General features: G+C 38.0%; 5 protein-coding genes across 5 annotated transcripts; all 5 read right to left on the bottom strand.

The window, feature by feature from the left end:
- Positions 1-3,488: 3,488 nt before the first annotated feature.
- Positions 3,489-4,118, bottom strand: LOC145630299 (uncharacterized). The gene has a single exon (XM_081682552.1). The coding sequence runs from the start codon at positions 4,116-4,118 to the stop codon at positions 3,489-3,491; it is 630 nt and encodes a 209-aa protein (XP_081538678.1).
- Positions 4,119-4,162: 44 nt separating this feature from the next.
- Positions 4,163-5,662, bottom strand: LOC145630290 (uncharacterized). Its single transcript, XM_081682540.1, has one exon. It carries the CDS (start codon positions 5,660-5,662, stop codon positions 4,163-4,165), a length of 1,500 nt encoding a protein of 499 aa, XP_081538666.1.
- Positions 5,663-6,753: 1,091 nt separating this feature from the next.
- LOC145630269 (uncharacterized) lies at positions 6,754-7,581 on the bottom strand. Its single transcript, XM_081682526.1, has one exon. The coding sequence runs from the start codon at positions 7,579-7,581 to the stop codon at positions 6,754-6,756; it is 828 nt and encodes a 275-aa protein (XP_081538652.1).
- Positions 7,582-7,928: 347 nt separating this feature from the next.
- On the bottom strand, positions 7,929-8,471 carry LOC145630259 (uncharacterized). Its single transcript, XM_081682516.1, has one exon. It carries the CDS (start codon positions 8,469-8,471, stop codon positions 7,929-7,931), a length of 543 nt encoding a protein of 180 aa, XP_081538642.1.
- Positions 8,472-23,637: 15,166 nt separating this feature from the next.
- LOC145630248 (FBD-associated F-box protein At4g10400-like) lies at positions 23,638-25,092 on the bottom strand. Its single transcript, XM_081682506.1, has 2 exons — positions 24,347-25,092; positions 23,638-24,172 (listed from the first exon to the last, which is right to left on the bottom strand). The coding sequence occupies exons 1-2, from the start codon at positions 25,090-25,092 to the stop codon at positions 23,638-23,640; spliced, it is 1,281 nt and encodes a 426-aa protein (XP_081538632.1).
- Positions 25,093-26,429: the final 1,337 nt, after the last annotated feature.

Raw genomic sequence — 26,429 nt, 5'->3', positions numbered from 1 at the left:
TTGCATATTTTTACCCATAACAATTTGCCCCTAATTGCTAAAACGTGGATGACTACACACTTTTGGCAATTACTTAAAAAATAAAAATGCAAGACAAAATAAAAAATAAAAAATAAAAATGACAAAAAACAGACACAAATCAAATGACTGGAAAATTTCAAATTATCTGGAGGGCGTTTTCGTCCTTTACCACGCACGTCCTTCAAAGCAGTTTATTCCACTTCTCCCACTCCCTTAATCTAACCGTCCCTTCACTCTTTATTAACTGCAACACGCTTCGCGCTTCCCCAAACTTCTACCCTCTTCTACTTGCTTCTCTCCAATTCCTCTCTTTCTTGCGAGGTTTTTCTGGCGGTTTGGTGGCAGCATGCGGCGGCAATTTCAAACTCTCGGCATCTTCAATTACCAGGTAATCTACTTTACTTCCTTTTGCATTAATCAATTTTAGGCACAATGTCGAAAAAAATTCCAAAAACTAGAACTAGGTTTTCTCTTCGCGTTGTTGAAAAACAAGGAACAATTGTTTCACAGCAGAATTCAAAGTCTCAGTCTAAGTCGTTGATGGCTCCAAACATGACGATTGATTTCGTCAAGATGGCGGGATTTCCCGGCACTACCTTTGCCTATATTCCGGAGCCCGGCCAGACGGTGGCGGATTGTCCTGAGGATTTCGTTGTTTTCTTTAGATATCCTTTTGATGAAACGACAATTAAATTTCCTTTCCCGCCCCTGGTTCGTTCTTTCTTTGAAGTTCTAGGCATTAGTCCTGGACAGTTGATGTCGTCTGGTTGGAGAATTTTGTCAGTAATAGTGGAATTGACCAAAGATTGGGAGGATCCCTTTACTTTGGAAGATTTGGCAGCAGGGTATAAGATAAAGATGGCGGAAAGTGGTTTCGTTAGTCTGTGCAAAAAAGGAGATCGGTTGGTTTTGAATACTAATGTGAATGACAGGGGTTGGAAGAAATGGTTCTTGTTTGTAAAAAGGGTGTCGTTGGGTAACGATGGTTTGTGGTTGACGGAAGGATGGCCGACGAAGGGTAAGTATTTCTATGGTATTCTTATTCTTATAGCTTGATTGTAGCTAAAATGGTTTGATCTTTTCCCCCATAATGCAGAGTTGGACTTAGGCTTTCTTGAGTCGTCGGAGACCTCTTCGTCGAAGGTGAAAGAATTCCTTGCCATCAATCCTTCAGCAAGAACGTTTGTGCGAAAGAAGAAGCCGATAGGCGATCAAGCGGGGCAAGACCAGAGTACTCCAGTGAGCACACCGAATCAAGCAGAAGATTCCGAAGAAACAATGTCAACTCGTAAGTATTTACTTATTTTCGTTGCGTCGTCATTATGTCATTGCTGTATAGTTAACAGTTTCCGATGCTTTGTCAGAGTCGGCCGCTTAAGGCACTCGTCGAGGTCGAAGCTTGACTTAACAAGAGGCTGACTTGCGAATGAGGAGGAAGCGAGGGTTGGCGTCCCGAGAGCAGCAGCCGGCGCCTATGGTCGAGAAGGTGGAGCTTGTCCTGACTCCGCCACCTGAGAGGACGGTTGATGAGTCGGGGACGATTACGCTGTCGGCGACCCCTCCGCGCAAGCAGCAGAAGACCGCTGATGAGCCCCCGGTTCCTGACATCTTGATGCGTTTTCCTGCCAACTTCTTGGATCGCCGCAAGGATGACCAACATTCGTTGTTTCCTGCCCTGAATCAACTGTTGTTTCCTAAGTTCAGGGAGGTCTTGGCCGGATCGTCCATCTTGGACATAGCCTCTGAAGCTGCCTCGGTTCACTTATACGTAAGTCTTTATTTTGGTTTCGTTTTTACTTGTCAATTGTTACCTTCGAGGTTTGTAATTAAGGATGTGTTTGGCCAGTGTCTGCAAAATTCTTTGGTGTTGAGGGACAGGGTGATCGGGCTGGCTAAGGAGATGCAAAGGTTGGACGGTGCTGCCAAGAATAGTGAGGCTCAGCGCAAGACTGTTGTTAATGTATTTCAGATAACCAAGAAGGAGCTGGACAAGATGAAGAAGAAGGTGGACGATCTGGAGAAGTAGCTACAAGTTCAATCGAAGACGATGGAGGAGGAAACTCAAAAGCTCAAGGATCAGCTGGAGGAACAAGCTAGGCATTTGGAAGATAAGGTGGGGGTTATCGCTGTCAAGGATGAGGCTTTGTCGAAGGTTCAGGATGAGTTGGCATCGACCCAGAAGGAATTGGACGACACGCTGGATGACTATGCCGAGCTAGATATCAAAGTGAGGGCAAAGCTGATGAAGCAGTTTCTGGATGGAAAGGATTCAGAATGGCGTCCTCAAGAGGTAATCGACCGTTTCCTTGCAAACGGCGGGACACTTGACGAACTGGAAGAGGACGCTGCAGTGGCGTCGACCGCGGATTCAGGTCGTGGTCCTTCCGTCACTATTGCTTCGTCTGTCGCTGCAGTTGATGTCCAGTCTAACGTCGTCGAGGATCGGCCTGTGATTGCTGACGACCAGCCGTCTGTTGTTGAAGACCAGCCTACTACTGTTGTCGACCAATCCGTCGGCGGTGATGAGGAGCCGCGGGTTGAAGTTGTTGATGACAACGTCCGAGCTAATGAAATCGTCAAGGAGGTCGTCGATGGGCTCCCTGCTGATGGGATCGATGCTTGAAGGTCGTCGTTTGTGACGGTTTGAACTTTGCTTTGTATGTTTTAGACGATGTTTTGCTTTTGCTTCAAGAACTTGTATTTTGATTTGGTAACACGTATCTTTTGTTCCACTTGAGGGCAAGTGGTTCTTTTGACAATTTGCTTTCGTTTTGTATGCTAAGTATTCCTTTGCTTTTGCTCAAGTTTTTATCTGTGGACGTAAGGTAAAAATCAATTAAAGTCTGTTTGCTAAAAATGATAAGTCAAATAAGCGAGAAAATTTGTTTGCTAAAAATGATAAGTCGACGAGTAAGATTATTAAATTCCAAAAGACTTCGAAAAACTTTTTATTAACTTTTTTAAGACAACATGTCTAAATAAAAATTGACGCTTTTAAATACAGATGTGTAGCTACACAATATGCCTCGCTGAAGACTTTGTGATTTTAGGCCTATCGTCGCATTGTTTGCCAATGCCCCTTGCGTCCCTGCGTCGACGCTGAACCCTGAAGACTAGTTCGTGGCTCAGGTATCGGGTGTTTTGCGTCAGACGCTAAGGTCAAGTGTTGCCCTGGGCTTCGTCGTGCTTTCGATTGTCGATTGTACGGTGGCTTTGCTCGCTTTTTGAAGGATGCTAGTGTAGCTAACGTCCGTCGTCGTTTGTTTCCTTAGTGGAATGTCTCGTCGGTTGTTTGTACTGCAAAACAAACGTGGTTAAAGCACCGTTGGCCGTTGGCACGGCCAACGGCCCTCCGATGCTTAAGTTAGTACACTTAGTCATAAATAAAAACTTTGAATGAATGAGGTAAGCAGAGTGTTTTATTTAGAACATTACTGTTTTGTCGACGAACGCTTTTAACTGTCTGTTTAAAAGTAGTATTTTCTGAGATGGGTTGCGTTCCAACTTCGTGGAACGGGGTTACCTTGCTGGTCGGTTAATCGATATGCACCGTTGCCGATGACTTGGGTAATTTCATATGGTCCTTCCCATGGGGGGGCGAGCTTTCCGTCGGCCGGATTCTTTGTATTCTGGAATGCTTTCCTTAGTACCCAGTCTCCTAATTGAAACGTTTTGGCTCTGACGTTTTTGTTGAAGCTTCTAGCGACGATTTGTTGTTGCGCTGCCATTCTGATTAACGCTATTTCTCTTAGTTCTTCAACTGCATCTAAATTATCTTCCATTTCCTCTTGATTTCTCTCCTCTGTCATGAGACCGAACCTCGACGTTGGGAAATCAGCCTCGACTGGAAGAACGGCTTCGCACCCATAGACAAGGGAGAAGGGCGTCTGCCCCGTCACTTCTCTCGGCGTCGTCCGGTTAGCCCATAGGACTGATGGGAGCTCGTCAGCCCATTTGCCTTTTGCTTCTTTTAGCCTTTTCTTAATGGCTTCCATGAAGACTTTGTTGCTAGACTCAGCTTGTCCATTGGCTTGTGGGTATCTTGCGAAATTTCTGCAAAAATGAACGAGTTTTGTCACTAATAAACTGTGACTCATTGTCACAGACGATCACCGATGGAATTCCGAACCTGCGTATAATGTTAGTCCATATGAATGCATGTAATGACTTCCTTGTCCGTCACCTGTTTCAAAGCAACTGCTTCAATCCATTTAGAAAAATAGTCAGTTAGTGCTAGCATATATACTCTTTTTCCCGGCGCCGCGGGTAGCTTCCCGACGATGTCCATTCCCCACCTCATGAAGGGCCATGGAGATAATTTCTGGTGGAGAGGCTCCGACGGCTTATGGACGGTGTTGGCAAATCGCTGACAGCTGTCGCATTTGGTCACATATTGTATTGCGTCTTCATGAAGCGTTGGCCAAAAATATCCTTGTCGTTTTGCAATTTTGGCTAGTCTTCTCCCTCCGACATGACTGCTGCATATTCCATCATGCAAGTGGCTAAGGACGGACTGTTGTTCATGCTTTTGGATGCATCTTTGGGATAACCCCGACGCTGATTTGTGGAATAGGACTCCGTCAATGATGTGGTATCGGGAGGCTTTGTATTTTAGTTTTCGTGATTCTGCTTTGTCACTGGGTAGAATATCTCTGGTCAAGTAGTCTATGATAGGTTTGGTCCAGTTGTCGTCGTTGTTAACGTCGTCGACTGGTAGGATTTCCTTAAAGGATACGGACGGTTTTTGTAAATGGACTAAGGGGATATTTGTGAAGGTGGTCTTTTTGAGGGCGGAGGCTAGGTTTGCTAATGCGTCGGCTTGGGCGTTTTGGTCTCTTGGGATTTGAGAGATGGTAAAAGGATCAAAATTTTTGGATTTTTCTTTGGCTATGTCGAGGTACGCTGACATTTTGGAGTCTTTTGCTGCGAAGTCACCTGTTATTTGGCTGACGACGAGGAGGGAGTCACTGTACACATCCAAGGTTGTTGCGCCTAAGTCTTTAGCAACGGTCATTCCTGCAATCAAAGCTTCATATTCTGCTTCGTTGTTAGTTGCTTTAAAATCACAAGATACAGACCTTACTATCATGTCCCCTTGTGGCGACTTTAGCACCATTCCCAGGCCCACTCCTCGTTGGTTGGATGAGCCGTCGACGAACAGGATCCATTTACTTTTGCTCTGGACGTTATTTATTTCTTCGAGCTCTTTGTTGGCTATAACCTGTAAGTCGGGGCTGAAGTCAGCCACAAAATCTGCGAGAGCTTGGGATTTAATTGCTTTTCTGGGTTGGTATTCGATGTCCATCGTGCTCAACGAGATGCTCCACTTACCCAAACGCCCTGTCAGGTCTGGTTTTCTTAAGACAGACTTAAGCGGATAATTAGTCATCACCACTACGTGGTGGGTTTCAAAATAATGCCTTAGCTTTTTAATAGCAGTAATTAAAGCGAGGGCTAACTTTTCTAAGGAAGTGTATCTTACCTCGGCTGGGAGCAAAGTTTTACTTACATAGTAAACCGGAAGTTGCCCAGCTTCGTCGTCTTCTCTTGTCAGGACTGCGCTGACGGCTACAGCACTGACGACAATATAAAGCTGCAAAGGCTCATTAGTTTTGGGTTTCGACAGGAAGGGTGGCGTCATTAAGTATTTTTTCAAATCTTGTAGAGATTTCTCATGATCGTCAGTCCATTCAAAACCTTTATTTTTTCTTAAAACTTTGTAAAATAAATGACATTTGTTTGACGATCGGGAGATGAAGCGATTTAATGCTGCCACTCGTCCTGTCAATTTTTGGGTTTCTTTAACATTTTGGGGAGATTGAATATTTATTAGGACTCTGACTTGGTCAGGGCTAGCCTCAATTCCCCTTTGTGTTACTACATAGCCCAAAATTTTCTAGCGGATACTCTAAATGAACATTTAGTGGGGTTAAGTTTCATACCATATTTTCGCAATACCTCAAAGGTTTGTCTGAGGTGATCGACGTGGTCCTTCGACTTCTTAGATTTCACCAGCATATCGTCGATGTATACCTCCATCGTCTCTCCTAGCTGGTCCTTGAACATCTTGTTAACGAGTCTTTGGTACGTCGAACCTGCATTTTTTAGTCCAAATGGCATAACTTTATAACAATATATACCTTTGTCGGTCATGAAGGCCGTCTTCTCCTGATCGTCGGGATGCATTAGGATCTGATTATATCCGGAGTAGGCGTCCATGAATGTTAAGAGCTCGTGACCTGCCGTTGCATCTACCATGGCGTCGATGTGCGGGAGCGGGAACAGATCCTTAGGGCATGCTTTATTGAGATCGGTGAAATCGATGCACACTCTCCACTTGCCATTCTTTTTGTTGACGACGACAACATTTGCGAGCCAATCTGGATACTTGACTTCTCTTATTTTTCCTATGTCGATCAGCTGCTGTACTTCGTCGTTGATGATTTTATTCCTTTCCGGAGCAAACTTCCGACGCTTCTGCTTGACGGGCTTATGATTTGGGTCGACGTTCAGCTTATGCGAGATGATGCTCGGGTCTATACCAGTCATATCCTTATGCGACCAGGCGAAACAGTCTTTGTTCTCTCGAAGAAAGGCTAATATGCTGTCTTTGAGTTCAGGTGTTAGGTTGGCTCCGACACGAATGGTTTGATCAGGTTTTTCGGGGTCTAAAGATATTTCGTCGATTTCGAGGTCGTTGGGGTTGTCTGGTGTCGGGCCATGCTGTAATTGCTATGCGGTTCTCATGGTTGGTTTAAGGGTTGTTTTGTAGCAGTGTTTGGCTTCGCGGGGTTCCCCTTTAATTTCTTTGACTCCCCACGGGGTAGGAAATTTGATTGATTGGTGGTAGGTGGAAGGAATGGATTTCAATCGGTGGATCCAGGGTCGTCCTAATATGGCATTATAGGCTGATGGGCAGTCGACGATGTTGAATTTGGTTTGAGGGTTTAGGCCTCCTGCATAGGTTGGAAGGGTTATGTCTCCGAGAGTTGACATGCTTTCTCCACTGAAACCGACCAGAGTCGTTGACCTTCTGTTGATGTCGCTATCTTTTAATCCCATATCTTCCATGGCCCTTCTGAACAGGACATTTGCGGAGCTTCCTCCGTCGACCAACACCCTTCGAAGCAGACAATTCCCGACGACCAAAGAAATTACCAAAGAGTCTTCATGCTCTCTGTTGATGTTATTGACGTCGTCATCATCGAAAGTAATCGACATCGCTTCTAGCTTCTTTTCCAGGGGGTCTCTGATCTCGTCCGGGACATCTGCATTTTTTATCGTCGACTTTGCGATCCTTTTTGCTGCATAGTAGGTTAGTCCACAAATATCAGAACCACCAGTGATAACATTAACTATTACCTTTGGTACAGGGGGCTTGGGAGGTCCAGCTGTTGCCGTCTTTTCGGGCTCACGGCGACCTGCGTCATTGCTTTTCTTTTTCCCTAATAGATGCTTGAGGTTGCCTCTCTTCAGCTGGAAGGCGATTTCTCTTCGTAAGGCATAGCATTCTTCCGTCTTATGACCATGATCGCTATGGAACTCGCACAATTTGCTCATATCTTTCTCTGATTCTGGCTTGTTACTTTTTTACGGCCAGCGCACTTTGCTTCCCAAGGGCTCCAATTCTTTTACTACCGCTACGATATTCACGTCGAAGCCATACTCCGATATCTCGGGGTATTGGGGGGCGTCGAGGATATCTTTTACCTGCACATCATTAACAGAATTGATCTACCTGTTGCCTCATAAGGTTGATGCCGCCACGATCCTCTTGGGTTGCTAGCGGCCTTACGATCGGACAAACTTCTGGAACTTGGATAGGAACTGCGATTGGCGATATCTTCGTCGAAGCGCATTTGAGCCACGGCTCTGGTCCGGACTTCTTCGAACGTTGAGCATGGGTATTAGACCATATCTTTATACAGATCCGAGTCCGTATGCAGTCCGCGGAGGAAGGCTTCAATGGCAGTCCTATTGTCGACATTCTTGATTGAGACTTTCTCTTTGTTGAACTGAGACCAATAAGCTCTGATGGTCTCCTTAGGACCTTGGACGATCCGATACAGATCGCTCGTCTGCTTGTCGAACTGCCTGCTACTTTCAAAATGGGAATAGAATTTGTTAACTAACATAGCAAAACTAGTTATACTACCTGGTTCAAGTTTGCCGAGCCACTTGAGGGCGGGGCCTGTCAGCGTCGCACCAAACAACTTACACATGCATGCTTCCCAACACTCGAACAGGATCGAAGCTTGCCACATTCGCTGCTTGTAGTACTCGACATGCTGCTCTGGACAGGTCGTTCCGTCATATAGCGATGTAAACGTTGGGAGCGACAATCTTCTGGGAATTCGGGCCAGGGCCAAATCGTCGCAGAAAGGGGTAGCTGCGAATCCATCTGGAGCTTCTCGCTGGACGGGGATCGGCATGCCGGGCATCTTTTTCATCATTGACAGGACCTTGGAGTTCTGCTTTTCTAAGGCAACCAGCCTCTGGAGTAGGATTTCCGTCTAATCGGGCTGCGGGCTACCTTGATCGTCGCCTGAAGTCCGAATGGTTCCTTGCCCAGCATTCCTAACAGGGGGGTCCACGTTCATTTCTCCGTCACTGGATTCAGTATCAGTATCATGGGGGGACTCAATGACATCCAGCAACGACATTCTAGGAATCAGACCTAGCTGCCTAGGCTGGCGACGACGATTGTTTTGGGCGGATTCCAATTGCTGGCGGAGAGCGGCTGCATCGGAATCTGACGCTTCTTTTTCCTTGCTGAGACGCTCATTGGATTCCCTAGCTGCTTCGAGATCGGCTTGAACTTTATCATAGGCAGCTTTTAGCTGTTCAGGGGTCATTTCGTCGGCTGACATGTTGAAGGTTTGGCGAGAAATTTTTAGATTTTACCTAGTTGTAGCCCCACGGTGGGCGCCAAATTGTTTATGCTAATTTTTGCTAAGTGGGATTGAATATCAAAATCTAGGCTACGGATCAACTAAGAAAAATTAAATGTAAGGCGAATAGTAAAAAGAAAGTAAACGACACAAGGGATTGGTGACGCGGAAAATCCAATGAAGGTAAAAACCGCGGGTTGAATGAGGATCTACCAAACTTTCACTATGTAAAAAGTAATATCGGTTTACAAGGTTTAATGTAGGATGAACGTTGTGAGATGATGGCTATACTCGTTGCTACTATGACCTTTATATAGATGATTTGCTAGGTCACATCCTAGCCGTTGCAAGGAGATAATGTCGTGCCCATGATTTTAGGACGTTAGTTGCGGAGATTAATTCTCTTCTGTTTCGCATTCCAACGGAATGGAGTGGATGAAGTTGGACTAAGTCTGAGCTTATCCCTTCCCTAGGAAATAGGAGGTCGTTACTTGACTTGGTCTTCTGTCGATGCTTTAGGCTTCGTCAAACTTATGGCTTAGTCGAGGGGAGTCTTCGTCATTGACCTTCGTTGACTGTCGTTGACTTAGTCTTGCATATTTTTACCCATAACAATTACCAAGATCGTCAATAACTAGTACGGAGTACTAAATTATATTGTGCTTAGCCAAGCGAATGCTCCGACGACCGAGGAATGAAGTTCTTATTTGAAACTTTGACATGTTTACCAGAATAAGTGATCTCAATACCTGAAGAATTCCGAAGACCAAACAGTTTCTCACACAAATCATATTCTTTCGACATGACATTTTCTTCGGTACCATATGCACAATACACTACCGATAGCAATTCTATCTTCTTCGGGCAATTTAATATATGTTCGACATTCTTTAATAAACCAGCAGCCTTAGTTAGCCATTATATCACTAATTGCAGGACCTTTAAATAGGGACACCATCTTAGAAAAGACACCACACTATTAATACTTCGGACAGTTTATCAAAGCTAGCAGCGCATTCGTATCGTAAACTACGAATAACAGCATTCAAAGTCCTGCCTTTTAGGCTAAGGGATTTTATACTAGATATCAGCTTCACGAGTCCTACTACATCATCTTGCTTCCAAGGATGTCGTAAACAAATATCTGCTTTTATTAGCGCACCTGTATCCCCCATAACACGAAGTAACGGCATCCTAACAACATGTAATGTAAATTCTTCCAGCTTTGACACATTGATTACAAGCTCTACTTGTAGTTTGTTTGGATTATACTTTTCCATAACAACCAATCTTTTGAGATTATGAGCCGATAAATCCAAAATTTGCGCAATGTTAGCTTCAATTCGCACATTTAAATCTTCCAACAGTGGACAACCCCTTAAAATTTTAGCCAACAAATTATAACCGGCCAATAATTGTAGTTTCTTCAATTTTGGAAGAGTCACATCAAATCCTTCATCGAGACATTTGATACTAATATCTCCGATCAGTGTAAGCTCAACAAGAGATTGACATTGAAGAATACAAGCAGGTACAAGAATTCTTTCCATTGATACTAAATATCCCTGCGCTTCCATTACAAATTCTTCTGGATTTCGGGGGCATATACCACGAATACAAAATTCAATATCGGAAAACTCTTTCCATTTCTCAGGAGAACGAAATAAAAATGGTGAATTTTCGTCGAGGTGAGCAGCGGAAGGATGTGGTTGACAGCCGCAGAGAAATCATGAGTTCGAAACGGGAGACAAGTTCGGGTGAAGACTATGTTTGTGATGTGAGTCCAGAGGTAACGCCATTGGTGCGATAAGACGGAGGTTGATGCGGCGGATTTGATTGGTAGGAGAGACAGAATTTGTATAAGAATGGCGTCTGGGAGAAAACTTAATCGATCAATCTCTTCAATTGCTTTGAATCGTTTTTTCGCAGCCATGTTAACAAGGGTTTTTGTAGTACTAAAGCTTAAACAGGAGATGGGGACTTCGACTAAAAACGTCAACAAGCTAAAAAACCCTAGCCTCCTCTCTCTCTTCTCTCTCCTAAACTCTAGCCTCCATTATTAATTTTGAAGGAGCTTTCATCGGATTTCACTGGTGGAAAGCCCCAATCTTTATTTTCCTTTAAGCTATTTGTTTCTAAGGTTACAATAATAATGTCTCCCTTGAAAGAAATGGTCTATCTCCTTCGAAAGACAAGGTTTTTTCGATCTCTTTCGAAAGACAAGGTTTTTCAAACTCCTTCGAAAGACAAGGTTTTTTTTGGGTTTAATTTGGTCTCCGGTTGTGCGGGGCTACAAATGATTATGGCTCGAATTCGGGTTACGGAATCAGCACAAGAATTAACTTTCTCACAAAATTGCGAAGCGACGACGGATCCACTCAAAAAGTTGTATGAGACAACGAATCGAGAATGTGCTGAATTGTTATATTTATGTATTTGGATTCTTAGCCCTTTCCCGATTAATTCTTGTTTGATTTTGATAAATTCGTTTTCATTATCGTTAATTGTCAATTGTAGATGTCGTATGCCTTTATTTAATGGAATTTAATGTCCTTTAGGACTTTTTTCTAAAAATATTATAAAAAAAAAAAAAAAAAAAAAAAGAGAGGGGGACTTCAAAAGACTTGAAATAAAGTTTTCAAGTTATAAGGCTTTAGGTATTTTACTTACATTTTTTTTATGAGTGTTTTACTTACATTGGGTCCTGTTTGGCTGATTTTTTTTTTATGATTTTTTTTATAAAGTTAAACTGTTGTTGGGTGATTTTTTTTTGTTTTTTTAAAAAAAAATTTTTGACGGGATTGTTGACTTTGTTGTTGAGTTTTTTTTTTTTTTTTTGAAACCTTGTTGTTGAGTGATTTTAAGTGTCATGTCTATTCTTTAAAAAAAAAAAAAAAAAAAAAGCGTCAAGCGATTATTACGGAGTAGTCAATTAAATCAGTAAATCACCCCTATCTATTCCATTTTCTTAAAAAAAATTGAGTATAGGACTATAGGGTGCTCGAGACTTTAATTTGGCGGGTAAGGTAAACTTGGATTTTTTGTTTGGAAATACGCTATATTTACCGTAAGTCAATCAAAATGGTTTTGGAAAAGATATACTCTAGTTATTTCTTATTTCTATCTTTTTAACTTCTTTAGTTAGATCAATTTGGTAAGGTAAGTAGCGATTGATTTCTATACGTATATACAAACTTCAAGAGCATTATGTATTTATGCATAATGGAGGTAGAATATTCAAAAGTGACTTGGTTGTTCTGAAATATGCTCTCTTTCTCTAGCTATCTCTCTCTCTCTCTCAGGGGTCATCAAGGAACTCCCATCTTGCCTAGGCAAGATGGCCGTGGGAGCTCTTCTTTGAGTTAAGTTAGCTATTCTTCTCAAATTTTATTTCTTTTTTACATGATTCAGCCTTGGAGTGTTTTTCTTAGTCCTGTCCTGTTTCTTTCTTTTCTTTCTAAGTCCGCTTTCTTTAGTTTTAAGCCACGGAGTTGCCTTCTCTTGAAATCTTTGATCAAGAAACATATGATAATAACATGCTTGAAAGTGCTAGTTTGACTAAAGGTGTTCATGAAGGTAATCAGATTATTCCTTCAATGAAAAGTGACAACGTAGTTGTTTAGGGTAAAAATAACTCCAAAAACATGGTCCAATCCCGTAGTGACACGTGGCCCAGTCAAAGGGCGACACGTGTCCCTACGAGAAGATGACGCGTGTCAGATGCCTAAAGAGCACCTGAAATCAACAAGAGAAAGGGCCCTTATTACACCAGGGCCCAAATCCCAAGGAAAGTCATTAAAAGCCGCAAAGCGGCGCCCCCATACGACACGTGGCATTCTCTGATTGCGCAGCCAATCATGTCACGGAATTTTAGGGTACAAACCCTAAAGGGGCACACACTCCCACCCCTATAAATACCCCAATCATTTATGATGGGAGGAATGGATGCTGACATAACCTTAAAAAAGAGCATTAAAGAGCTTCAACTTCTCTCTACTTTCTCTCTCTAAACTTTCCGTTTCCCGATCTCTAACTTGATCGTCGGAGGCGAATATTCCGGTAAAGAAATATTCGTTTATTTTGCAGGTGTCCCTGTCTCATTGCCTGAAGAGCGCGACCAGTATTCGAGGAGATCATAAAAAACCCCGAAACATTTGGCGCCGTCTGTGAGATCAAATTTTTATCTAAGGTCATTTTGCATAATAAAAAACGGGGAGGTCACCATTGGTGCGTAGTAGAAATTGGGGATCACCGTTGAGAATTTTCTAAAATAGAGTGATTATAGAGAAAGGTAAAGGGGAGGATATTTCACAATTTTGCTTTATGTTTTTAACTACTAAGTATAGATTCCATAACTCGTGAAATATAAGTGACTGAAGTGCATCATTTTCACCATTTAAAAAAATTAAAATTAATATATACTGTTCATATTTACTGAATTGAATTGATTAGAGCTGAATTGAACTGAATAGAGATGAAATGAATATTTTATGAGAAAAGAAAATTACGAACTGAACTGAAATTAAGCTGAAGTGAAAAGACCCTTAGTGCACATTATATCTATTATATGTCCGTCTAAAAAAAAAATTATAATATGAAGTTTGAAAAAATTTATTCATTCCATTTCTTGACCGTAAAAAATCTATTAGAATTGAGATCGTGTGATAAATAAGGTGAATAATAGGAATTAGGAACAAATCTCACCTTTTAATCACCCTACATCCGACGGCTCACATATCTCCTGCATTCATTAATGACATTTTTGTAATTTTGCAAATTTTTAAATTTTTTTTCCAGTTTTTTAACTTTTAAGGCAATTTCATTTACTTGATGACTGATTTTATTTAATTTTACTAACTTTTTATTTACTTGTTAGAAATGAAACTGGAAATCACTTTATAAAGTTGAAATATTACGAAAATGCCATTAATGACATGGGAAGCATGTTGACCGTCCGATTAACACGATCTAAGAGCCTTGATTAGTTTTTAGTTCTCATTATAACTTGGTTCTCATTATAACTTGGTTCTACATATATACTCAACAAATTTATAAATAAATATAACTGATGTTATTACTTTCCACATGTGAACCTCTTATAAAAAAAATTTCCTCCAAAATAATAATGACATCATTATTTTATTAACATAAATAAGTATTTGAAAATTGTAAATTAATTATACATTTTCCTAACAGATTTTTATATTTAAATTGACTAATTATACAATTTTTATTGGAGAAAATAAAGGAAAGTCGGACTATTCCATTTTCTTATAAACATTATCTTTTTTTCTTGCTCTGTATATTTTATATATATTATATGAATTGGGGTTTCCACTCTTTATTAATTTCTCAATTTATTAAATTTTGTTTAAATTATTTGTACTACGTACATATTACACACAAATAAGTTAAAAAATATAGTTAAAATGATAAAATAATGGAAAATTTGATTCTTATAATCCAACCTTTCACCCGTCTTTTTCTATTAATCCCACCTTTTGATTATACATGATTACTCCCACCTTAACACCCCATTCTAGTTCATTAGGCAAAGGTGACCGATAACCTTTTCTTCAGGTAATTTATTTTATTATTTTTTTCTTTTACAATTTTTAACAAAAATAATAATGAATTAAAAAAATAATAAAAAATTAAAGACATCCCCTACCAACCCCTTCCCCGACCAGGCGACCACCCTCGCCCATGCCAACCCTATTCATCCAGTTTCCAATCACTCCCTCTTCTTCCTGCACCCTCCCCCTCCAATGGTAGATCATGTATAATCAAAAGGTTGGATTAATAGAATAAGACTGGTGAAATATTGGATTATTAGAATCAAATTTCCTAAATAATGTTAAAATTGTGCATCGCACGAGTTTAATCTAGTTTTTTTTTTTTTATTAATGTGGTTTAAAAAAAAAAAAAAAAAAAAAAAAAAAAAAAAACCCTGTTATGATAATATCTAAATATGGATGACTATTATCCCATGTACAATCTAGAATATTCTAGAGTTGGGTATTTGGTCTTATCCATTGATGGATCCCTAGGTAATGTACATTATATATATCCCGTACTAGATGGAATATGAAATACAACGTAACAATCTTCCCTCATCTCTCTATATTTTCTCTTCCATATTCAACACGTTATCAGCGCCAGGCCATTGCTACTCAACTGAGTAGGATTGCCAAACATTTATCTAGAATCCCATATTATTATTATCATGTAAGTATGATCGTAGCCCATAACAATTATAATTTAACATTTATCTACTTTTGCATGCTTATTTATTGGAATATCAACATATATAACGAATATAGAGCATGATATATAATTTAAGGTTCCATTCTTATTTTCCTCCATGCTAACGTTCTCATATTCTATTTCGTTCTTATTTATGCATGATTATTATCATGTTTATTTATGCATGATTATAACGTTTAGTACATATTTTGGATACTATTTATATATACTTATCTTTTAATACTATTTTGTATAGTGAAAAATGTCGAACCTTGCCAAGATCGAATTTGTGGCCCTTGATATTACCGAGAATAATTATTTATCATGGGTGTTAGATGCTGAAATACACCTAGATGCTAAAGGGCTTGGTGAAACAATAAAAGAGGCTAATAAGGAAACACCTCAAGATAAGGCTAAAGCCATGATTTTTCTTCGCCATCACCTCCATGAAAGGCTCAAAAATGAATATTTAACTGTGAAAGACCCACAAATCCTTTGGAGTAATCTAAAGGAAAGGTATGACCACCAAAAAACAGTGATACTCCCTAGAGCTCGTTATGAATGGTTGAATTTGAGATTGCAAGATTTTAAATCTGTTAGTGAATATAACTCAGCTATATTATGTTTAAAATAACTTCTCAATTGAAATTATGTGGAGAAAATATTACTGATGCAGAAATGCTTGAAAAGACATACTCCACTTTCCATGCTAATAATATTGTCCTGCAGACACAATATAGAGAAAAAGGTTTTAAAAAATATTCTGAATTAATATCTTGTCTTCTTGTGGCTGAGCAAAATAATGAGTTGTTAATGAAAAATCATGAATCACGTCCTACTGGCTCTACTCCATTCCCTGAAGCGAATGTGACAACCCATAACGGGAAAGAAACTAAAAATAGATACCATTCCAGCAGTAGTGGTCGAGATAGAGGTCGTGGTCGTGGCCAATGGCGCGGCCGGGGTCGTGGACGTGGATATGGTAGAGGTCGTGGAGGTCATTTCACAAACTCACATTCCCACCAGAAGTGGGAACGTAGGGATGAAAAAGAGAAAAGTGATACCAATATATGTTACTGTTGTGGAGGAAAAGGTCATTGGTCTCGGGTTTGTAGAACTCCAAAGCATCTTATTGAAATTTACCAAGAATCCTTGAAGAAAGGAAAGAAAGTTGAGGCAAACCTTGTTCTTGAAGATGGTAAAGGTGATTTTGATTTTGGCAATGCAAATCATTTCGATGTTGCTAATTTCCTTACTTCCCTGTAAGGGAATAATTTTGATTTTGGCAATATAACTTATTTAGAAGTTGTTGATTTCTTCACTACCCCAGAAGGGAATAATTAATATTATATTGTTTTGTGTCAATTTTAAGTATTAGACTTATGTTTGCTTATTCTAGTGATTTACTTAAGTTTATTTCTTTCGTTGTAATAAGGACTTTTGCTTTATAAATTTAAGAACTATTTGAGTGTTTTTATTGATTTATGTGTTTTATCATCTTTATTTTTATGCTTAATATTTTGACATGTATTTTATTTCATGAAGAACATGGATATAACTCAAGTTCAATTTGCTATGAATGGTGAAGAATTATGTCTTGCTGACAGTGCAACTACTCATACAATACTTAAAAATAAAAAATATTTCTCTCATTTGATGATGAAAAGAACTAATGTGAGTACCATATCGGGTAGTACAAATATCATTGAGGGCTCCGGAAGAGCAACTATAAAGTTGCCTTGGGGAACTGAAATTAAAATAATTGATGCTTTATACTCCCCATTGTCTCAAAGAAATTTATTAAGTTTTAAGGATATTCGCAACAATGGTTATCATATTGAGACAATCAATGAAAAAAATAACGAATTCCTTCAAATCACAAATATAACTCAAGGCTCAAAACATGTTTTGGAGAAACTACCTACATTCTCTATTGGTTTGTACTACACAAAAATTAATGCTATTAAAGCTCGTGCTATAGTAAACCAGAAGTTTACTGATGATTTTGTTGTTTGGCATGACCGGTTAGGCCATCCCGGTTCAATAATGATGCGAAAAATAATTACAAATTCATGTGGACATTCTTTGAAGAGCTAGCAGATTCTTCATAATAATTTCTCATGTGCTGCTTGCTCAGAAGGCAAGTTGATTATTCGTTCATCACCAGCTAAAATTAATTTTGAATCAATTAGTTTTCTGGAACGTATACAAGGAGATATTTGTGGGCCCATACATCCCCCATGTGGACCATTTAGATATGTTATGGTTTTAATTGATGCATCAACTAGATGGTCACATGTGTCTTTGTTATCAACTTGTAACCTGGCGTTTGCGAGATTACTTGCCAAATTGATTAAGTTACGGGCACATTTTCCAGATACACCCATTAAGACTATTCGGCTTGACAATGCTGGTGAATTTACATCTCAAGCTTTTAATGATTATTGCATGTCCATTGGGATAAATTTTGAACATCTTGTAGCACATGTTCATACACAAAACGGTCTGGCAGAGTCATTAATAAAACGTATTCAGTTAATTGCTAGACCATTTCTTATGAAATCCAATCTCCCAATTTCTGCTTGGGGACATGCTATATTACATGCAGCAGCACTAATTCGCATTAGGCCAACAAGTTATCACAAGTTCTCCCCATTACAATTGGTTTATAGTTAGGAACCAAATATTTCCCATCTAAGAATTTTTGGATGTGTGGTTTATGTTCCAATAGCTCCACCACAACGCACTAAGATGGGTCCTCAAAGGAGGTTGGGGATATATGTTGGGTTTGAATCCCCGTCAATAATTAAATATCTTGAGCCTACAACAGGGGATTTATTTACGGCTCGTTTTGCAGATTGTCATTTTAACGAGTCACTTTTCCCAACATTAGGGGAGAAAAGAGAGAGCTGGAAAAGGAAATTAAATGGAATGAATTATCATTATCCTATCTTGATCCTCGAACTAAACTATGTGACCTGGAAGTTCAAAAGATAATTCATTTACAAAGTTTAGCAAATCAATTGCCAGACTCGTTTGCTGACCCAAAAAGAGTGACCAAGTCACATATTCCAGCTGTAAATGCTCCATTTAAAATGGATGTCCCGGAAGGACAAAATAAATTTGCTAATGAGTCTAAACCACGTCAGAAACGTGGAAGACCAATAGGTTCCAAAGATAAGAATCCTCGGAAAAGAAAAGGAGCATTGATTGATGATGGTCAAATTGAAGAAACAATTTCCGAAGGATATCCAGAAGAGACTTTAGACATGATACAAGAAGAAATTCAAGTACCTGATAATGAAGAAATTTCAACAAATTATATCACGTCTGGAATTACATGGAACCGAAATCAAATTGATGTCGATGATGTTTTTGCATGCAATGTAGCATTAGATGTTATGGATAATAATGAGGATCATGAACCAAAATCCATTGAAGAATGTAGACAAAGAAATGATTGGCCAAAATGGAAAGAAGCAATTGAAGCAGAATTAAAATCTCTTGGAAAAGAAGAAGTATTCGGACCTGTAGTCCGTACACCTGAAGGTGTAAAACCAGTGGGACATAAATGGGTCTTTGTGAAAAAGAGAGATGAAAAGGGTGAAGTTGTAAGATATAAGGCACGCTTGGTTGCACAAGGATTCTCATAAAGACCTGGTATTGATTATAAGGAGACATATTCTCCTGTGGTGGATGCAACTACTTTTAGATATTTGATTAGTCTGGCAATAAGAGAAGGACTTGACTTACGTTTGATGGATGTAGTCACAGCTTATTTATATGGCCCACTGGATAATGACATTTACATGAAGCTCCCATAAGGATTTAAACTGCCAGAAGCAGTAAAATCTAGTTCTCGAGAACAATTCTGTATTAAATTGAACAAATCTCTTTATGGATTGAAACAATCTGGGCGTATGTGGTATAACCGTCTAAGTGAGTATTTGTTGAAAGAAGGTTATAAGAATGATCCTATCAGCCCATGTATTTTTATAAAGAAATTTGGATCGGGATTTGTTATAATTGCAGTGTATGTTGATGATTTGAATATCATTGGAACTCCTGATGAGATTTCAGTGACTGTAGATTATTTAAAAAAAGCTAGAGTTCGAAATGAAAGATATAGGAAAGAAAAAATTCTGCTTGGGGTTACAAATAGAGCACCTAGAGAATAGAATCCTTGTGCATCAATCAACATACATAGAAAAGGTTCTTAAAAGATTTTCTTTGGATACAGCACATCCATTGAGCAACCCTATGGTTGTAAGATCACTTGAAGAAGAGAAAGATCCATTCGGACCTCGGGAAAATGATGAAGGAATTCTTGGTCCTGAAGTACCGTATCTTAGTGCAATTGGAGCACTAATGTACCTTGCAAGTCATACACGACCCGACATATCATTTTCAGTTAATTTATTAGCAAGGTTTAGTTCATGTCACACTCGAAGGCATTGGAATGAGATTAAACATTTACTTCGTTACCTTCAAGGTACGAAGGATATGGGTTTATTTTTCCCAAAGTTGTCCAAGGAAAATTTGATTGGTGGTTACTTATCTGATCCTCATTATGGTCGGTCACAAACTGGATATGTGTTCACATACGGTGGTTGATGAGTCTATTATATATATATATATATATATATATATATATATATATATATATATATATATATATATATATATATATATATATATATATATATATATATATATATATATATTTATATATTTATTCCTTGTCCCATGGTTATATTTGTGCTTCTTTGAGCTCCACATAGCTATTTTTATTACTAATATACGTTTTTTAGTATTTTTGTAGAGTTGGTATTATTTTGTAGGAAATTTTGCAGATTTATAATAATTCCTGAGCTTATCGAGCCACTACAAAGATATTGGAGTTTGATCGTATTTTATGACCGGATATTTTAAGCCCAAGGCCGAGTTAGGAAAATTTAATTTGGTGATTAAGCACTCAGTTTGGTGAAGGATTAATTTACAAGCTAAAGATCAATTGCATAAAAGACAAGATTAAAGACCCAAAGACAAAGAGCCCAATCGGACGAAGCACTTCAGTGTAGGGGCGTGATGTTTAAGAGGTCAAGTTTCTTATGGGTTTGGCTTGATTGTTTAAGTCGGTCTACAATTCTACAAATGTTGGCAGAATGATGAGATAATAGGAGCAAAGATTATCTTCTTGTATAAGCTTTTAAGATAGGTTTTGTCAGCTTATGATTGTTTGGATAATACTTATAGTTTGATTGGGATTAGGAGGCTTTGACTTTTCTTATTTATAAGGAGGTAGTACGTAAGTTTGGAGGAGGTAGATTAGGTAGTTTTAGTTGTAGTTTTAGCTTCTAGATTTTGTTCTTAACTTGTTTAGCTTTTTCTCTTTATTTAATTATATTTCTTATTGCTTTTAATTATTCTTTATTTAATTGCTTTGATTAGTTTAGTTTTAATTATGTGTGAGTAGTTCTATTTCTAGTGTTTGTGGGGATCCATAAATAATATGAAGGGGTAATTTATTGTTGTTAATTATCAATGCTAGATTAATTTTCTATTGATTGATTTAATGCTCTGTGACTAGATTTGCGTGCGCAGATCTTTTATGCATGAGTTTGACAATATTGATTCGAGATTCGACAGATGAGAATTAATATTTAGGTTTAGTTTCAATAGGCAGGTTAATTTATAAATGGTTAAGTCGAGATTCGAGAGATGAGATTTAATGCCGGTAGATTAATTGTGTGATTGTAATACGTAGCGAAAGCCCTTTATGATCTAATTAATGTATGCATTGATGATTGATTATTATGCTTTACCCTGGAATATTATTTATTGGTGAACCTATACCCTAGGCCTTTTATTCATTGTTTTCTCCTTATTCTTTATCTTCGTAGTTTAGGTTCCTTTGATTACAATATATTGGTTACTTTATAATCTAGATTATATTAATTAATTAGGAATAGAAAGACTCGTTTCTCTGTGGATTCGACCCTACTTCCCTATCTACATTAGTTAAAGGATTTAGGAATTACTTTTGATTAGGTGATACGACTTTAGCCTGTCAGTGGTACTGCCATTTCTTGGCATTCCATGAAACAAACCATTGCAGCTACTTCTTCCGGATCATTCTGAGATTTTAGCAATTCAAGAGGCTAGTCGTAAATGTGTATGATTAAGGTCGGTAGTTCAACATATAAAAGAAGTTTGTGGTTTATCATCTGGGAAAGAGGCACCAACAACTTTATATGAGGATAACGCAGCTTGTATTGCTCAACTAAAGGAAGGATACATCAAAGGCGACAGAACAAAGCATATCTTACCCAAATTTTTCTTCACTCATGATCTTCAGCAGAATGGAGATATAAATGTATTGCAGATTCGTTCAAGTGAGAATTTAGCAGACTTATTTACTAAGGCTCTTCTGACAGCAATATTCAAAAAGTTAGCTTACGGCATTGAATTGCGTCGTCTTAAAGATCTCAAGTGATGTAGTCATGAGAGGGAGTTAATTCGCGCTGCACTCTTTTTGCCTTAACCATGGTTTTTTTTCCACTGGGTTTTCCTGGTAAGGTTTTTAACGAGGCAGCATCTTATGCGCATTATAGTGTATTATTTTGTATGGGTTTTATAGTAAATGTTAGTTATTGTTTTATTCAATATATAGTCATCCAAGGGGGAGTGTTATGATAATATCTAAATATGGATGACTATTATCCCATGTACAATCTAGAATATTCTAGAGTTGGGTATTTGGTCTTATCCATTGATGGATCCCTAGGTAATGTACATTATATATATCCCGTACTAGATGGAATATGAAATACAACGTAACAATCTTCCCTCATCTCTCTATATTTTCTCTTCCATATTTAACAAAACCTTCATTCTTTTCCACCTCCTCCATCTCTCTTTCTTTTAAGCTTTAGCAATAAATCTCATCACAATTATTATACTCCCTCCGTCCCCTTTTGATAGTCACTTATGCCATTTTTAGTGACCCAAAATGTTAGTCATATTTGCTTTTTTCCAGTACCATAAATATTCTTTTTTTTTTTAGGAAATACAAGTTGATATCAGATATCAACAAAACTTGTTAATATCAAGGTTAATTTTATAATTTAGCTACCACACTAAGGGTAATTTTGTAATTTTAGCAACCACACCCCTTTCTCTCCCCTCTATCACCACCGTGCAACCTCTACTACCACCCACATCACCACCTTTACCTTCACGAATCGACCCCATCCGACCACTAATCGACCCCAGCCGACCACCACACGACCATCGCACCAACATTCGACCGCCGCAACACCACTACTCCACTAGCTACCACCCACAACACCACCTTTAGCCTCACTAGCCTCTACCTTCGCGAATCGTCCCCAACCGACCACCACAGGCCGCTACACCAACATTCGACCGCCGTAACACCACTAGTACGAGCAAATCCCTTTCCCTAAAGGGTTTGTATGGCCCCAATTTTCATAAATTGCTACTAGGGTGTCGTTTTTTGGCCGGCCGCTTTAGATCCGCTAATGTCATCGACCTTGGGCATGGGAATGGAAGAGAGAGAAGGAAGTAGTGGCCATGGGAATGGAGGAGAGAGAAAGAAAAATTGGTCATGTGAGGGGAGGAGAGAGAAAAATTTGTGATATTAACAAATTTTTGTTGATATCGGTTATCAACTGGGTCTGGCTCTTTTTTTTTTACCAAAATTCTCTCCCATTTGCAAAAATATTTGTGCAAATTTAATTTTTTCATGTAAAATTTATTTTCCCATATACTTTAATTACTTTCTCTCTCTACTTTTTTGCTTACCAATGTAAATTTACTTTTTCAATGTACTTTTGCTACTTCTTATTTATGTTTATTAATTCCCGTGATTTTCTACCAAAAGTGACTATCAAAAGGCAACGGATAGAGTATGATAGTATACCTATATTAATCTTTGTATGTTATATCAAAAGTTAACTACAGAAAAGCATATATATGAATCATTAGCGATACTCAAGCAATTCATTTTTATTGAATAAACAGATTTGTTTAGTCTTCAATCTTAAAAGTATATATATAATATATCTACCCAATTTTAGTTTGTTTTCTTGATAGGTATGTTTATAACATCTATCAATGATGTTTATGTAAATATTTTTGTTGTTGTTATCATTCTATTTTAAGGGTTTGATCTCTAGATTCAAATCATTCACTTAATTACTTATTTTCATAAAACTATCACTTCAGAATGAACTCACATTATTATGCCAAAGATTGCTTTGTGCAGCACCATACCGGTAGCATCATCAAGAATGAAACCAAGAAATCCCTCACTTCCGAAAACAGGGGAGACTCAAACAAACTAATTTACTATATCAAAATTAAAATACAAGGAATAATACGAATATCAACTAAAACACATGAACTAAAAGATCATATTAGGCTTTTAATTATTAAGCTAACAAACTACTACTTACTAAACTACTTTGTGCTTAGCCAAACGAATACTTCTACGACGAGGAATGAAGCTCTTATTTGAACCGTTAACAAATTGACCTATGAACTTGATCTCACAAGTTGAGGGATTCTCAAGGCGGAACAATTTCTCACATAACTCATGCTCTCGCCATATGGCTTCTCCTTTTGAATAGCATTGCCGGTCTAGGTACACATCGACTGATAGCAATTCTAACACTTTTCCACAACTCAAAATATACTTGATCATCTTTACATCTTCATCAGTATCACTAAGGTATTTGATCTCTACGTACTTTAACCGAGTCCCACAAGTAGGCCAATGTTCAGGCAAATTCGATTTTATAAAGTGACTCGAATGTTGAGGTAGTGATAAGTGGAACACCTCTAAACAAGGACAACATCTTAGAAGTAGCACCACATCATTCCACCTAATAAACTCAATACCACCAAGTTTAATACCATCAATATTATCATACACGACGATTCTTAGTTTGGACAACTTAGCAAAGCTAGGAAGAGGGTCATACTGTAATCTATTAGCAAGAACATTAAAAGTACTAGTATCTAAGCTAAGGGATTTTACACGAGAAATCAAGTACGCGAGTGTTGTACCACCATTACGGAAATCTTCTTCTTTCAAAGGACCATATCCTCAACGAATATCTGCTTTTTTTAATGCACCTATACTCCCAACAAATCGAACCAACATTAGACCAGGAGCCTGTAATGTAATTTCTTCCAGCTTTGACAGATTGATCACGAATTTCGGTTGCAGAAGGGTTGGTTCATCCCATTCAATAACCAATTTCTTGAGATTATGGGTCGATAAATCTACAATCTGCTCAATCATTCTAAATTTATTTGTCGACAGACTTAAATCTTCCAACAGTGGACAACACCTGAGAATTTCAGCCAACTGATGACAATTGAAGCCAGATAATTGAAGTTTCCTCAACTTCGGAAGATTCATAACAAACCCTTTATCCAGTGGCTTAATACTGACATCTCCAATTATTTTAATCTCCACCAGAGATTGACATTGAAGAATACAAGACGGTAGAGTAATATCATTTTCATTAAAACGAGTCGATTCCAATACAATCTGTTCTGGATTTCGGCAGCATATATCATGCATCCAAGATTCTATATTGGAAAATTCCTTCCCCTCAATCCACAGAAAGAGATAAAAACGGTGAATCTTTGTTGAGGTGAGCTGCGGAAGGATGCGATAATCAGACGCAGAGTTATCATGAGTAGGATGAGGAAGACAAGTTGAGGAGAAGACGATGTTGGTTATGTGAGTCCAGTGGTAACGCCATTGGTGCGATAAGACGGAGGTGGTTACGGCGGATTTGATTGGAAGGAGAGAGAGAATATGTATAAGGATGGCGTCTGGGAGTAAGCTTAATCGATCAATTTCCTCAAATTTTTTGGATCGCTTAATCTCAGCCATATTAACAAGGATTTTTGCGGCATTAAAGCTTAAACTAGAGATTAACTGAGTTATGGGGACTTAAATAATAGACTAGAAATAAAGTAGTACTCCGTATTACTTATTTATTTATATATATATTTTTTTTGGAAGGATATTTATCTTGTTCAACACAACTGAAAATTAGGAAATATGTTCTATATATTTTATTTTAAGTAATCTTATAAAATCAATTTAAGTAATACAAATTCTTAAATGAACCTGGTTCACACTAATTTATTGTGGGGACCACTAATATTAGAGAAACTATTATTGTTTTATTAATAAAAAAAAGTCACTATAATAAAAATAAGGTCACTATGTTGAAATAAAAGTTATTTTGGTAATATATAGGCTATAAGAGGTTAAATTTTTTAATGAAATATATTATATACTAGTCAATATGAAAAATAATGGTCACTATGTTAAAATTAGGGTTATAACGTTGTATTCAAGTTCACAATAATATTAAATGTTATACAAGTTTTAATAAAGGTTACTATGTTAAAAATAAAAAAAAAAAGGTCATTATGTTCAATATAACGTCATTTGTATGTGTATAAATATCGGGTCCACAATAATATTATTGTGGACCAGGTCCACGCAAGTCTTTTTGTTTAAGTTTACAATATCTTTATTGTTAATTTAATCAAATATTATCTTCGTTTAATCTGGCATAATCTAGGGTTGTTTGATCGGATTCAAGTAAGGTGAATGATATTTTTCCTACTTTTTCAATAGTATTTTTGTTTATTATTTAGCATTTTTATTTAGTAGTGTCAATATAGCTTTAGAGTGGCAGATTTTTACCCTGGAACAGGTTTTCAATTACAACTAGCGTTAGGCCCGAGTGATACTTTGAGTTATCACTTATTTTATAAAAAAATTTATAAATCTTTAATTTTTATTAAATAATAATATTAGTCTCATATATTATTTTGGGCGTTTCAAAAAAATATACCCATATTAAATATATTCTATTTTTAACTTAACTAGCATAGTGCCCGTGCGATGCACGATTTATAAATCAAATTATTAAACCCGTAGGAAAAATAAAAATAAAAACAAAGGTAATTCATTTACTATTAAATGACTTGGGGCCTGTTCATATTTACTTATTTTCAATTCAGTTCAGTTCAGTTCAGTTCAGTTCAGCTCCAATCAGTTCAGTACAGTTCAGCTCTTAATTTCACTCTCTCATAAAATATTCATTTCAGCTTAGTTCAGTTTAGTTCAGTTCAGTTCAGCTGCAATCAGTTCAGTTCAGTTCAGTTCAGCACCAATCAATTCAGTTCAGTTCAGTTCAGCTCCAATCAGTT

Source organism: Chenopodium album, chromosome 1 (genome assembly GCF_948465745.1).
Source record: "Chenopodium album chromosome 1, dcCheAlbu1.1, whole genome shotgun sequence".
Lineage (NCBI taxonomy): Eukaryota > Viridiplantae > Streptophyta > Magnoliopsida > Caryophyllales > Amaranthaceae > Chenopodium > Chenopodium album.
Note: the sequence above shows the minus strand (reverse complement) of the source record. Positions and strands in the feature narration are given on the sequence as shown.